We start from the raw sequence: 16010 nt of genomic DNA on the forward strand, positions 1-16010 counted from the left end.
TTATCAAGCAAGATTTCTATATGAACCAATTTGTAAGGAGAGGTGAATTAATTTATTAGACCAGCTGATGCAGTCAGAAAAAGCAAAGGATATTCAGTTTGAGATTCACTTAACAAGGGCTGACCTGTAAAAACGGAGAAATTTTCAGGCTCAGGTCGCCTAACAGGCCGTCACAGTAGCATTCCTTTACAAAAATGACCTTTTGACAAGTGGTCAAGAGTGCAGCTTGGCTTTAATCTAACAATTTTTAGAAACTGTGTTAGGATAGATTTAAGAGAGTCGCACAGAGAAGTTGGAAGCTTAAGCTTCTCTGCTTAGTACGGACCGGATGGATGACTGAATGAACTCAGAGGAGGTGTGTTTGCTCACCAAACAGGCAACAGGAAAAAAACACAGCAAAGGGTGTGCTCTCATGAAGGAAAAATTCTGTGACTTTCCTAGAGGGGTTCTTGCTAATGGATTCACCTTGCGATGGTGCTACAGAGCAAAAGGAGTCATTCTGCTTTAAATGAGCATTAACGACCAGAAAGAAAACCTTATGACCATGCAGTAAAAATAAAACCCCTGGAATACTTTTTTTTCTCAATTTAAATTATCTGTACACACAAAGCACCAGTTTCCTTTTCCCCACACTTTTGTGAATTTAACACTTCATCCCCTAAACGAACACCTTTAATCTTTTAACATGAACATCTTTAAGTATCTTTAGTCTTCCAAAGCACATTCCAGTTACCTGGAAAATACCTGTTAAACAAAACTGTTTTTTTTTCCTTTTCTACATTTCCCAAATCAGAAGGACCTAGAAAGCCTGTGAGTAATTCTGACCCAAGCTCTTCTACCCAAATTCACGTGCAGCAAATGGTCCCACTGACTTAACTGGAGAACCTCACAACTTAAGCAGTACAACACAGTTTCACAGACAGGTTCAAACACTACGGCAGCTCCCAGAAACTCTTACAGCCTCCAACTGAAATAGTTAAAAGGTAGAGCTACTTACATCAGGAGTTTTATATTCCTACATTTCCTGTACTTAACAGAAGAAATGGGGTGGTTTTATTTCAAAGCCAATTTGACTGCCTCAGAGAGACAGTTGGAGAGCTCCTATTATTATGGTGCACTCATGCTTGAGTTTCATTGACATAGCAGTGTCAATCACCAAAAGGATTGTCTCCTCATTCAAGATGCAGCTTGCTACTGCTTTCATCAATTCTTAGGTTTTTATGATGACTGTACCTTAATTAACCAGGTAGAAGAATGTTATTTACTTTTCTGGCTGAACCAAGACAGTAAGAGCAGAAAGTGGGGCTGGTTCTGCATAACACCTGAGATGAGAGACAAAGTCAAGCAAACTTGATGCTGATATACTGCACACATTAACCAGGAAGTTTGCAAGGAAATACAGGTGCGACAATCTTATTGGTCAGAAGAAAGAAGAAACCTGAGTATAATTAACACCTTTAATAAAGCAACAATGAAGGCATCCTTAGTTGAACCCACTGTCTCATAGACTGTCATTTTCTTCTAAAAAAGGAGAGAAGAGAAAGATTTTATAGCAGACCATGCCAGACATCATGACTTCTAACCGCAGAGAACAGCTTCATACATACACAAGCATGACATTTGGAACATCTAAGTGTCCACATCAAGCTCATCTAAACTTTCAAGTCATTTTTAGCTTTTAGATGACATCTCTGCCTATTCCTTTGGGGACATTAAAATAGAAAAGACAGGAAGCTAGAACAGATGGTGGAGCCATGGATTATTTGATCATCATATGAGACAGGTGAAAGAAACATGTATTGTATAAACCTTTAATTAAATTAATAGTAATACTTAGAGGCTCCCATGCCTGAGGTCTGTTGGCATGTGGTACCCACGTAGTTATACATTACTGAAGAGTACAGCATAGATTATTTTCTTCTCTCCAGGAAACTGGCATCTTCTACCTGACTGCTATGCATTACCTTCAGTTTGTTTAGCTCTTTAGTAAGATATTTGACATTTTAAACTTATAGTCAGTGGAGGGAGCAGCACTGTGTAACGAATCAGCAACTTGCATCTCAGCCCTGCTAGCCAATACACCAAAGCAGCAGCCATCAGATCTTCACACTAACCAAGCAAAACCAAGCACAGATGGACATTTCCCCCGTTCACCCTGTGCTGCTGATTTATTTCCCCCCAACCCATGCCAGAAGGCCAGTGGGTGCTACCAGTTGGCCCCAGGCTAGTTCTGCCCAGCAAGACCTGCAGAATGCAGCAGGCTGGTGGCCGCATGCAGGGCTCTGCCAGCTGCCTGTTTGCCCTGCAGCTCCAGCAGCTGCCCCCTAGGAAATCGGAGTGCGGGAACTGAAGCCCCAGCATGGGGGCATTTGTAATGACTCGATGCATTCAGCTCCAAAAACTTGGTGAATCAAAGTAGTATAGTGACAGGTCTTTCAACAGGAAATGAGAAATGACACCTTCTATCATCTTTTCTTTTCAGACGTGTTAAAAGCATGGCTGGTTCCTAACAGACCTCCTAACATTGCAACTCTAGTGTGTGCAATTTGCCATATATATGTGACTCCTCATGAAGTTTTAAGCGCTCTGCTTTCAAATCACGCTCCCATCCCCACCTTTCCCACCCAATTTTATTGGCATGTAGGGATTAGACCACCTGACTTGACTATGTGGGAATTCCCTGCCTCCCAGGGAATCTCCAAGTGATACAACTGGAAACAGCTGGATGCAAAAAGACCACTTTGCCTAAGCGCGCTTCTATTGCAGCCGTTCTCAGCTGCCGGGGTGACCTTATGGGGCAGGAGGTGAAATGACAGCTGGATGCTCCATCCCAACGTCTGAGTCTCTATGCTAAGCATAGCTTAAACACATCTCGGGCCTTGGACCACTATAAACTAAGTATTTCACAAGATTTGAGATAGCATTGCTTATGCCAGCTACCAAAAAAAAGTAGTTTTAAGGGAGCATTGTGCATTTGAATGCTGAGATAGAGACACGTTATCGTCTCATGTTAGGCTGGAACTGGGCCAGCAGGAGAGCAGGAACACCCATCCTCCTATCAGCCCTCTGTGACGGGTACTGCTTACTTAGTGTCACCACCTGTGGGAGTGTGCTTACCGTGTCCAGGCCATAACATTTAACAAGACTTTAAGTACACGTTGCCTTAAGTCACTCTCATTGGCTTAAACAGCCAGCGAACTATTCCGATAGGGATATTACAACTGTATTTGTACAGCGTATGACCCACACGGTGGTGAAACATGAGCACCTCATGGGTAAAAGTTAATAACCATTCATTACTGTTCCAGTAATAATATCCTAATCTGTGATCACAGTATGGCATGTTTCCATTAATTTAGCTTTTATGTGGCAACAGGTCAGCTGTAGCTGACAGTGGGATATGTCTGCATTCAATTATAAATTCACCTTTGTACCAATTAATCTTTCTTTTGTATACGCTACACATGTAGAATGACAAAATAATAAAATTGTGGGATTTGGAAGGCATCTCTGGAGATTGTGTAGTCCAAGATCCCCGCTCAAAGCAGGGTGACCTACAGCAAGTTGCTCAGGGGCGTACCCAGTCAGGTTTTGAATATGTCCAAGGATGGAGATACCACAGCTATTCTGGGCAGCCTGTTCCAGTCTTCCAATCATCTTCATATTACACACACACACACAAAAGTTTTAGCTCACCTTTGCATGAAATTTCCTGAATTTCAATTTGGGCCCATTGCCTCTTGTCCTGTCACTTCATGTCAGAGAAGAGTGTGGCTTTGTCTTCTTTACTTCCTCCACATCAGGTATTTGATGAGATTCCCCTGAGCCATCTCTTCTTCAGGCTGAACAGTCCCAGCTCTCTCAGCCTCTCCTTGAATGACAGAGGTTCCATCTCTTCAGCATCTTTAAAGCCAGCTAGACTTGCTCCAGTATGTTCATCTCTCATCTGTACTGGGGAGCCCAGCACTGGACCCAGCATTCTGGATGTGGCCTCACTTCCTTTGACCTGCTGGCAACGCTTCGCCTAATGCAGCCTAGGGGCTATTGGTCACCTTTGCTACAAGGGCATGCTACTGGCTAACTTCCAACTTGCTGTCCACCAGGAACCACAGGTCATGTTTTGCAAAGCCTCTTTTCCAGCTGGTTGAACCCCAGCATGTACTGGTGCCTTCACAGGTGCAGAACTTTGCATCGCCCTTTGTTGAAGTTCATGAAGTTCAAATGGGTTGGCCCATTTCTCCAACCTGTGAAGGTCCCTCTGCGTGGTATCACAGCCACCTGGTCTATCAACCACTCCTCCTAGCTTTGTATCACCTGCAGACTTGTTAAGGGTGTACTCTTTCCATTCATTAATGAAGATGTTAAATAATACTGATCCTTGTACTGACCCCTGGGGTACACCGCTGGTGACTGGCGTCCAGCTTGTGTGTCCCAGTTTTCAGTCCCTCTCACTCTCCTCTTACTTAGTCCATATTTTATCAGTTTTTCTGTGATGACGTTACGGGAGATGTATCTTCTCTTGTCCAAGGTCACTGCGTTGTGATATGTTTCCCCACCAAGAAAACAGCTCAGTTCCTTTACAACAGATGATCTTTGAGAAGCCACCATCATTGATCCTGCTCCTGTGCCAGCTTTCTGCACAAACAGTCTTCAGCAAGAAACTCCGGGTAGTGTATTGGTAAGGTGCGCTAAGAGATTATTAGCAGTAAAATGTTATACTTCAAAGAAATAGAGGGAAAGACTCTCATCCCTGTGAGATGGCCTATTTTTGCAGTAAGTGGGATTTAGGCAGGAGGAACAGTGAAAATTCAGCAAAACTTTACACTCACTCAATCAGGGAATGCAAAAAGAGGAAGAATTCCATCCTGGGACTATTTTGGGATTTCTATTCTACAAACATATTTAAAGGTGACCTTGGTTAAGACCTTTTAAATGTATACGTCCCTAACATTTCTGTTATATTGGCAAATAAGAGATTATTTTAGGAGCCAGAATATCAGCACAGCATAGAATACATAGAATACAACCTAAAAGAAAAAAATAAGGAAAAAAAGTAGAGTAGAATGGCTTTAGTCAGTGGGAAGACAAACCAGTGGTCTATAATACATTGTTAAGATACTGTGTAAGAAAAGGAACTGTATTGTGTCAATATTTGCAGACAAGAATTGTTGTAAGAAGCCTTCAGAAGCTCATTCAGCAATCTGCACTAGGAACTACCTCATAGCACGAACCAGCTGGAACAGGCTCCTCTGTTACTTCAAAGTTCTTGTTATAAACTGTTAAACAGTTGAAGGTCAGAGACAGGATGAAAGTACTTTTTCCAACTCTGTCCCCCTGCATGATGACTGAATAATGATATTAAGATTTAGACTTTGTTGAACCAGCTCTCAGAAACCTGACAGCAGAGTTGTCCCTCCTCCTCTCTGGGTCACTTGTGCCAGTGCTGCACTATCCTCCACACAAAGATGCTTTTCCTGATGTCCACAATGAACCTCCTAAGCCACAGTTCACGGTCCTCAAACTGATGGAATAGTTAGGATCCTTCATCTTTGTAGCACCCATTCAAGTAGTTGCAGGCTGCTCTTAGGTAGTCCCTTATCCTCCACTTTGACAGATTAGACAAGCCTAGCCAACTTGTTGAATTTTAGTAGAGGAGGTCAGTTGTGACATCAGACAAATTTAGAGCACTGCACTTGAGGAGGCGGGGGGAGAACCAATTCTAACCAACTTGCCCAGTTAAGAAGACTAGATAAACAGTCTTTTCTGCAGGCTGTGGTACATCCCCAGCTTCCCAGCTTCGCTCTCATCAAAGAATCCCTCTTTACTCATTCACTGCCTCCCTGTGGGACTGAATAAGACATTTCAAAGTTACATCTAAATGTTGTTAGGCTCAGGCTTTCTCTTAGCAAACACAGGCTGAGCAACTAACTCCTACATAAGCTGAAAACGTTGGGACTCCTTAGCGTAACAGGTCATGATAGTTTCCTTACTGCTGTGGGAAAGGACATCAAGCAATACAAGAGCAAGTATATTTACTGTGGGTGTTCAAACGACTTGCTTGATTTTAAAACACATCATTCAGCAATGCCTTCCAGACATCCCAGTACTTCAAGTTCAAAACAGTATAATATAAGAACTGGTTACATGACAAATCCCTGCCTTTATCTGAAGCTATGTTAAGGATACTCCGTGCTTGCATTCCAGCTTGCCAATTTCTATCTGAAGTCGTGGTGATTTGTATTATAAACGTGCACATGTAAGTGGGAAAGAATGTCTTCAGAGATATCAAAACCCTGATGGATTGGTCTTTTGTTTTGAAAGCAGTGATCGAAGGCTCAGAATGTCATATTTTAAATCCTAACCATCTCTTCTGCTATCCAATTTGAAAAATATTACCAATAAACTGCAGTTACTGCAAGTTCATTGAGTAATTAATTCAACAAAAAAGAGGAAAGTGTTAAGATGATGTATTTTGGGAAATCATCATCCTTCAAGACAAATCACCAGATTCTTAGCAGATATTTGCCTGAACTCCAGTTACCAGCTTTAAGTGTTCAGCAGAAGAAATCTGCTGAATTTTTGACTTTCCAGCTCTGTATTGAAAGGCAGCTTTGTACTGAACACAAAGTAGACAGAAGGACGGTTGAACCATCGCCTTCCAACTCTCAGGAGAATGTCCGGACCACTTATAAGATACCAGGTCCTTCCTAGTCTTTCCTTTAGTAGTGCTCTCCACGTGCACGTACTAGCAAAAGTTTCCTGAGCCAATGTGAGAAAAATCACTTTCTTGCCTAACAGACCGACAACTAAGCTGGGAAGTGGGGTGTCTGGGGTCTGGTACCTGCTCCAGCATAAACAACTTTTACACAAAAAGAAACGGTCTTGACAGAGTGACTGGGAACATCTGTAACCAAGCCATATCCCAATCCAGAGAGCACCTACCTGTAATCTTCAAGGTACGGATTTCAATTATTTCAGGGGGGAGAAGGAAATAGAATGGGACCTGCATCTGCCATAGGTGTCAGAGGTGTCTCAACTCCTAAATTTTGGGGCGAAAGGCTTCTGCTAGAGATCTAAAGATCTACCAGATCTTTATAGCAAAAGAGGAAAAATCTTCTGGGATAGTCCTGTTTTAGTTTAAGCTCTCCTGGGGCAATTCCTGCAGGATTTAGTCACTAAGGCAGAAAAAGTAGCCCCTGATAAGTGGTCAGAAGCTAACTGAGTGGCTGGGTACAGTCTCAGGACCTAAATAGGAAGCTGAGGGAGAGGAGAGCTCTCCTCTCTCTTCATTAACAAGGCAACGGAGATAATTGAACATGTCTCTAAACCATCTAAGGCAGGAGCCAAGGAGTGGGTGGGGGCTTCACTTTGAAAATGCATTTTTAGACAAGACCCAGTTTAAAAAAAGTGCGTGAGTGGGAGCCTACCTGCTCATTATCTCTTCACACAACCAGAGAGCAACTACAACTTCTGTTACAGGCTTTAAAACTACCAAATGCTATTAGGTGTGACCTGAGAAGACGGTCAATGAGAGTGTATTAAATTACAATTATGAATTGCCTGAGCTGAGACCAAGATTTTGAAAACAGGTACCTAATTTTTGACTGGTACATCTGGTACAGCATTGAAATGGATAAAGGATGTAACCTCATTGTCCAAAGTAAGTGCTCACAGGTCCAGATATGGATCTTTGAAACATATTTTGGTATATGTTTTAGAAGAAAAACTGAGAGGATGTGATTTGAAGCTAACAAAAATACATCTCTGAATCTTCAAGGACAAGCGCTGGAGGAGGAGCAGAGATTGATACGCAATCTCTTTCTCTCATTTCATTTCTTTAGCAGGCTGTAGATGACACGAAACATACAGAACGGGGAGTTAAAATGACTGGCCTCCCTGGGAGGTTTGGTTTCAACCTTCTAATAAGTGAAGCATCAAAGCAAAGCACAGTACTACTGTAATCTGTAAGGAACAGCAATATTTTTTTTTTTTCTCGAGTTTACCATCTTGCTTCCGCACCTCATTTTCCTAATTACTATCTATAAAAGAACAAGGGGAAAAAAACCCACAACAACCTTGGCCCAAAGCACTAAATTCTTTTAAGTATATTCATAAAAAATGGGCGCCGCTAGCAGCCATCAGAGAGTACTGTGAATTTCAAACAGGAAAATCCATATCTGATGGATTCCACCTACCCAACAGAGTAATGTTAAGCATTCACTGCCCTTGAACATGTGATTTTAATCTCACTGAAATATATGAGGCATGCACTGAGGAGAACACACTGTAGTTTCAACATATATTGCCGAGGACAGAATCACATTGACCTCCGAGGAAGGACCATCCGCAGTCAGTGCAACACTAGGAATGGCCTTCCAGCCACCTGAGAAAATCTCATTTTTCTAAGCGTTGTACTGTATTATATGTGTATCTCCAACCTAAAATGGTTGATTTTCATGTTGTAGTTATAGATAAATGTCTACACGACAAAGAAAACATGAAATTTGAAATGAAGGTTTACTTAGACTTCCACTTGTGAGCACAGGTTGTTGTTATAGCTTCCAAATGCATTCTTGCGGAGATCTTTACAAATTTTCTTTGAGGTTTTATTACAGTTACCCTATGTGGTGTTATACACGCATGTGTACACACACATCTGTATAATGTGCATGGCTAATTATCTAATTAACATCTGAAGTTCCGAGTCATCAATTCAACTTTTTCAGAGGACTAAAAGAACGGCAACCCATACTGATGCTCCAGCCAATCAAAAAAAGACAAATCACTCTTCAGGCAAATCAGGAGTCTTGACTTAAGCTTACCTGGACTTGGATCTTTGCCAACATTTTAAAATTGCCTTTCGTAAAATGTCCCAAAAGTCTATAGAAAGATGTCTGAGCTTCAGGTGCAGTGTCTGACAGCAAACTGTAGCGTTAGTTAATGAAAAACTTAACCCTGAATGTTTTGGTGGGGAAAAAAACTGGAAAGTTTAGCTCTTTGGAAGTAGTATTCAAATTCAAAGCTTGTGGGTGGAGTTGGGGTGTGTGAAGGTGCATAAATAGGCGGTAGGAAGGGCAGCGTTCACAGTGTAACCGGGAACACCTTCGCACCCCGGCCCGCATCTGGGAGAGGAAACAAGGTAAGGCTCAGCACGCTCTCGCTGCCCGGGAAAGTACCTGGGGGAGCTGGAGCCTGGGGTACCCGGGGCTGGGGCAGCCGGTCAACGGAGAGAAAAATCTGCAGCAACGCAGGCACAGCTCAGCACAGCTTGCTAGGAAGGAAAAATATGTAGAGAAATGTTGGCTTGGCAGGTTAAAAGAGACAGGAGAGGAAGGGGTTCTTTTGGGTGTGCTAAGTACTTAGCAAAGTGCACATAGCCTTCCAGAGGTGAAATTTCTAAACAGCAGGTTTAACGTTCCTCTGCCATTGTTTTCTGCATCAGCAACAGCATAAAATTTGCCTGGTCTTTGATTTCCTGGTTGTCCCATACCTTTTTATTTTTTTATTTTTTTTTTTTAAAAAGCATTGCTCCCACTATACAACTCCAGCCAAAACAACTCTGGAGGCAACCCTGAAAACCCACTGGGTCTAATTTAACTTCATGCAATTTTCTTCCTTGCCAAGGAGACCTTTCTTAGGGCAGAAAGGCAGTCTGCTGCAAAAGTCGTTTTTCATGCCCTTGAAACAGTGACTCGCTGGATGTTTGCGGTCTATCGGGCATCCCAGTAGCAAAGAGCACTGTACCACTGACAAAAACTCAGCTAATGCCTCCTCCTGCAGTTTCAAACCAGAAAAAAACGCTTCTCTTTCCCGGGACTTTTGTTTTCATTGTCTGAATTCTAAAAACTGTTAGCATGTTGTGATTTTTGCATGAATCTTTTGAATTTTCTGTATTGCTTTTGGAACATCTTAGGTCATCCTACTGTACCCACTCCACTGGTGCCCTAGTTTCCAGGAGGAAATTTAATGAGAAAACATAGGCTCATGTTGCTGAAGTGTCTTCCCCCTTCAAAGAAGCATCCCAGCTGAAACGCTGAGGAGGTTCTCATCAGAACGTCTCATTTGCTTTCTGTTGCTTAAACTGGCAAACTGCATTTCGGTTCTCGCTGTTCCACACAGCAGCTCCTCCCCGCTCTTTTTGTTATAGATTCTACTGGTCTTTAAGGATTAGATGATACTTTTAAGGGGTAAGACAGGATTGGAAGTTTAAACAGCACCATTAGGCTGTGCTTATGCCAATGACTCACTGTAAAGCCTAGCTTAGCATTCTGACTTCTCACTTCAGTTGCTCTTGCTGCAAAAAGGAAGGAAGGGGCGAGATAAATTCATTTTTCAGCCCCTGGGCCGCTAAAAGACTTGGTTACAATAACACTGGGAGGTCGAGGTATAACTGTGAACTTATTAGGACTTGAAAGTACTTTTGGAATTGCCCAAACTCAGCTGTTTTACTAAGAAAATTCAATAGGTGTAAATAGAAGAGAGAAGAAACTAACATATAGGTGCTTAAAAGGACCACAGCCCAAGGGCACGAGCGGAGCAGTAGAAAGCAGCCAGGTCCTCCACGACAATTTTCTAAGCAAACCTCATGCTCCCTTGAGGTTCCCCCAAGCCCAGGCCCCCGCCTGCAGCAGTTGGGTTCAGCCCTGACTCACCCTGCCGCATACCTGTGACTTGACCTGCCGCTCTACCCCGTCCTTATCTGCTGGGTGCCTCGAAGCAAGCGGCAGCCCGGGAGGCACCCCAAGGTGAGGTTTCTCTCCTCTCTCTTCCAGGAGCAACCATGGAGAAGAGTTACGCGTCCATGTTCCTGCTGCTGGTGGCCATCTCCTGTGCTCTGGCAAAGGATGTGGGCAAGAAGGAAACAAAGGAGACTACTGCTAAACCAAAACTGCCTCAGACACTCTCCAGAGGTAAAAAACAACAAAAAAACCCCCTCGAAATTTAAAAAAAAAAAAAAAAAGTGCAATCTGCTAAAGTTTTTACTCCTATACTGTTTTAATAAATTAGTTTTCTTGCAATTCATTCTGCAAATACTTTTTCTAGTATTTCCTAGCATCCCTATCCCCTTTACTCCTGATTTAAAGCCCTCTGGCAAGGGCGGCTGCTCAAAGCCCCTGCCGGCAGCCGCGGGCAGGGGGCGGGACGCGAACCCCGGACCTTTTAAGGCCCCGCTTATAACGCGCCTCCCCTCCTTCCCTCCCCCGCAGGCTGGGGGGACCAGCTCATCTGGACGCAGACGTACGAGGAAGCCCTTTTCCGCTCCAAGCACAGGTACCGCGCCCCGCTCCGCGCCCCTCCGCGCCCCGCTCCGCGCCCCCTAGCGCCTCCCCGGTCCTTAACCGGGAGTCTTTTTTCTTTTTCCAGCAACAAGCCCCTGATGATTATCCACCACCTGGACGACTGCCCGCACAGCCAAGGTAATCCTTTGCACCGGAAAATAAAATAATAATAAAAAAAAAAAAAAGAAAATTTAAAGAAGGGAAAAAATTAAAAATCAGCTGGTTTGGGGTTTCTGGATAAATGCTGCTTAAAAATATAACTCCGCCCCCATTCTGCTTGCTGAGTAAGCCCCAGTGAAATGCTAATTCACACAAGTCTGTGGCGTGTTCTTCAAGCTGTCCCACGAAGGTATTTTCCGTCGTGCAGAAATGAAATGAAAACGGTAATTCCGAATGAGTACGGACACCAGCACAGGTCACACGTTCCGACCTGTGACAAATCTGGTTTTGCTTCCCGTCACAACCGGCCCAAACCAACAATAAGACCGGGAGTAGGGAAAACCGGTCATTAACTGGAAAGGACGTATCCAGCTCCCAGTTTCATGATGCTGGAGACTGAATGTGAGCGGGGACCGAATCAAAGTAGGCTGAAGCCGAGCCCTTGCGGGGTTCCTGGTCACTGGGTCCCAGGGCCCTTCTTGGGGCAAGCTGATCCGCACTGCGTCCATCCACAGCTCCAGCAACTCCAGAAGGATCTTTGCACAAGCATTAAGATCCTGTCGAACACCTCGGGCTTGGAGTCCGACACCTCCGTACTGGGCTTCCTGTGCCTTAAGAACTGGGAGCCAGAAACTGCAATAGCAGATTGGGAGGTTTAAAGGGTTAAACGCCCAAATTCAGCCTTGAGCAGACACATCTGGGAGCTGCGCTATCCGAAGGCAGGAGGGACGTTTTGTACCCTTATACCGCAGAATGGAAACGAGTTGCTCATCTTCCAGTGGAATGAACTTTAAAAAAAACCCCTTCATTTGCTGTCACTGTAAACTGGGAATTCTCCTTTCGATTCCGTCAGTTTGTCTGAATTCCTTTTTCAAGGACAACAGATTTCAGGGGCATATTTTTAACCTTCATTCCCGTTTGTTCCCGCTCCAGCCCTCAAGAAGGCCTTTGCCGAACATAAAGAAATCCAGAAACTGGCTGAAAAATTCATTCTCCTGAACCTGGTGGTAAGTTTCCCAGTTACACTTCATGAAGTGAAAGCAATAAAGTTCTATTTTTAATTATGGCTTCTCTAGCTATAATTAGTCAGTTTAATAGCTCGGGTTGGCTGGGAAAATGACCATTGCTGAAGTATAATAGTTTGAGTGATAAGTCTCTTTCACCTGCAGCCATCAGAAACTCTAAATATGAGGGAATTTAAAGTTTAATAATAACTCAGCCTGTTGTTATCAATTTTCAACTCCGGCTGTTAAAAGACTGCGTCCCAGACGGTTCCTCTCTTTAAACTGCAAAATGTATTATTTAAGCTTTGTTTCATAACACGGAGGGCAACGAAGAAATATTTATGTAGGGCGCCCTCCTGCAGTCTTGACTGGGAACCTTTTCTGTTTTCTTTAAGTATGAGACCACGGACAAGAACCTTTCTCCTGACGGCCAGTACGTCCCTCGGATTTTGTTCATAGGTGAGTAAGTACCTCCAGCGTCAGAGCTGACCTCAGGTGGAAGCCCCTGCTGCGCCACGCATCTCAAATCCTCAGGAATTTATTCCATGAGAAATATAAGATATTCTAGTTGGTTTTGTTGGAGGAAATTTCAGAGCAAGCCCAGCCGGGTCATTAGCATCACAGGCCCGGCGTTCCTCCCTCGCTGATTCCACCAGCGACGTTAACTCCCTCCATCGTGTCATCGAAGCGACGCGATGCCGCGGTCACGGGACTGGGTAGGCACCGGCTCAGCCTTGCTCATCCTCCTGGCTTTAGAAATACTGTAAACCCGCCAGGTTTGTGTTTGTACCACAAGTCTCGGGCTCCGTGGGAGCCTGGATGCTTCGGGGGCTGATTTTCAAAGCTCCGTACTCAGCTCTGTGCCCCACCAACCCGTACAAACTCCTCCTTTTGGAGATGCATTAGTGGCCATGCCCGCATCCAGGTATTACACAGAGTCACAGCATTCCCTCTCCCAGAAGAGATACCCTGCACAGGTACCATCAGCACATGCCCTTATAAATCGAGGTCATGATGACCATTTTCAACAGATCAAAGAAAATGCCGTATTTTCGCTCCCTTGATTATTTCTTTTTTAATAACCTTTGTAGCCTGAGGGCAGCCTCAGCTCGTAGGGTTCATTCAGGTACTACGCGGTGGCACGGGGTGTAAAGCTAATCAACACTGATGAGAATAAAACCCATGCCCTTCTCAATAAAGCTGCAAATACAACTCTTAAAGTTGAAATGTCGGCGACCGTGTAGAAGAACGATCTCTTGGTTGTTGGTGGTGGCAGACTTGTCTTGCAGAAACCTTTAGGAAGCAAGCGGAAGCGCAGAGAGGTTTGTTTCTCTCCTCCTTGAAGGTGGGTCTTCTCCTCTGCAACCTCTCCCATCCTTTTTTCCAGATCCTTCCCTGACTGTGAGAGCAGATATTACCGGAAGATACTCAAACCGTCTCTATGCATACGAGCCCTCTGACGTTTCACTGTGTAAGTAGCGTATTCTGAAATATTCCGAGAGCGGTCCCATTTTTCACGCCACAGGGAATAACACCAGGCGTTACAGCCTCTCACAGTCGGTGCTTGGTGAAAGACAGTTAACCAGGATTGAAATTAAAGGGGACGCTAGACTTAGTGAGGTGAAGAGAATGATGGCAGAGCCCTGGAGCCTTAAACATCCATTTGTTTGAGAAGAAAGCGGTAAGAACTTGCATAATTCAGCAGGGCCCTGCGTAGGCGGCCGTGGGAACTCCCGCACACGAGCCCTGCCGGGGCCGGCTGGGAGTTGGGAAGAGCTGGGAGCCACAGCCCAGCTCCATCCCTGCCCTATCAACACCCCCGGGTGTGCAATGACCGATGTTATGCTCTCACCGGTCAAAATTAAGCAGATGCTATTCACGAAATGCTTGGAAGAGCACAGCGCATCCCAATCCATACAGCAATAGGGATGTGAGCAAAAGCTTTAATATAATGACATTTTCTCCGCGGTATTTGTAGTCGCTGGCAGAGGAGGTTGTGACAAAAATAACACGTATGAATATTTCATTTCTAGTGCACTCAAATATGCAGAAAGCGCTGAAACTCATGAAGACTGAACTGTAAGGGGAAGAAGGAAGCCCTTAAATACTATGAAGTCTGATCTTCCGTCTCTTTTCCACTCATTGAAACTGGTGAAGAGACTATTTGGGGTGGTATTTAGTGATGTATAGTGCTGGTTTATATACATAAACACTGCAGTTTTACATTAGCACTTTTGTACTGGGCAGCATTTTTGAAAGCCAGAGGCTTTTAATTTAAGGCGTACAGAATAACACTGTATGATCAACTGTAAAAATGATTTTTTAAAAAATAAATCCATTTCAAGGGTTTCCATACAAAACGTTGCTGTGGTTTTTTGTTTGTTTTTTCCCTTATTATTATCTATCATTATTAGAAAGAGTAAAATCACTGTGTAACTTGAGACCAGAGCTTGCAAGTTTACATCCGAGCAAAACAAGGAACTCATTCGCCGCTTCCTATGGGCAGGTGGGTGTTCAGCCATCCCCAGCAGAACAGGGCTCCGTCACGCGGAATGGCTATTTGGGAAGACAAATGTCCTAACTCCAAATATCCCCCTTCTTCCTCCCGCAGCTTTTATGGCAGAACACAATACCATATGGTATGGAATGTCCCTTTGGTCATTTGGGGGCAGCTGTCCCAGTTGTGTCCCCTCCCTGCTCACTGGCGGGGCGGTGTGAGGAACAGAAAAGGCCTTGACTCTGTGCAAGCATCAGCTACAACTAAAACATCCCTGTTATCAACTGCTTTGGTCACAAATCCAAAGCACAGCACCACACAAGCTGCTATGAAGAAAACTAACTCAACCCAGGGGAGGAAAGCAGCTTTTTAGCTCATTTCAGCTGCGAGCCAAGCTCTTCAGTGCTCGGCCTGCTTTATTCCTGCTTATTTTCTCATAGCACCAACCTATGTCGAGGTGTCATCATCAGCCTTTTCTTTACAGTTAGATAACAAGAACAAAACTTCTACAGAAAAATACTTGAGACTAGAGAATAGAATTGTTCATTTTTTTTTTGTTTCTTTTTTTAAACTGGCTGCACTCTGAAGTGATCCAAGGATCACCCTATCTACCTGAAGATTTTATTTTTTTAAAGATTCCTATTGAGTTATCAGCTACAGATTTTAAGGTACGTTTTTACACGTATCAATTCAAATTATGCAAGTTTTTCTTTCTTTAATAAATAGTTGTTTCCACTTGAGAGGAGTCAGATGCTGTGCAGTGGTATCAGCATGTTAGTTAAGATCCGTTTTCACTTTCTTACACAGACAAAGAAGAATTATATTTTAATATTTTATAGCCAGTTATTTTTATGTGATAAAAATGTGTCTTGAAAGAAGTCAAGACAGGTTTCTACATTTTCCAGAATAACCGACTTTAAGAAATCATCTCAATGTAACTAAGGTCAAAAGACATCTAACGTAAACATTAAGAATGCTCCAAATTAAACCACTTTGTTGTTTTGCTGCTCTGCTGCTGTGAACAGCTTCTAGAAAATCTGGTTACAATTAAGCCCAATTCTCAAGCAGATA

The 16010-nt window shown here is 43.6% G+C and overlaps 1 protein-coding gene across 1 annotated transcript; it reads left to right on the forward strand.

The window, feature by feature from the left end:
- Positions 1-10780: 10780 nt before the first annotated feature.
- AGR2 (anterior gradient 2, protein disulphide isomerase family member) lies at positions 10781-14525 on the forward strand. Its single transcript, XM_074150520.1, has 7 exons — positions 10781-10910; positions 11208-11271; positions 11365-11417; positions 12372-12445; positions 12838-12901; positions 13830-13913; positions 14476-14525. The coding sequence occupies exons 1-7, from the start codon at positions 10781-10783 to the stop codon at positions 14523-14525; spliced, it is 519 nt and encodes a 172-aa protein (XP_074006621.1).
- Positions 14526-16010: the final 1485 nt, after the last annotated feature.

The sequence above is a fragment of the Numenius arquata genome, chromosome 7 (assembly GCF_964106895.1).
Source record: "Numenius arquata chromosome 7, bNumArq3.hap1.1, whole genome shotgun sequence".
NCBI lineage: Eukaryota > Metazoa > Chordata > Aves > Charadriiformes > Scolopacidae > Numenius > Numenius arquata.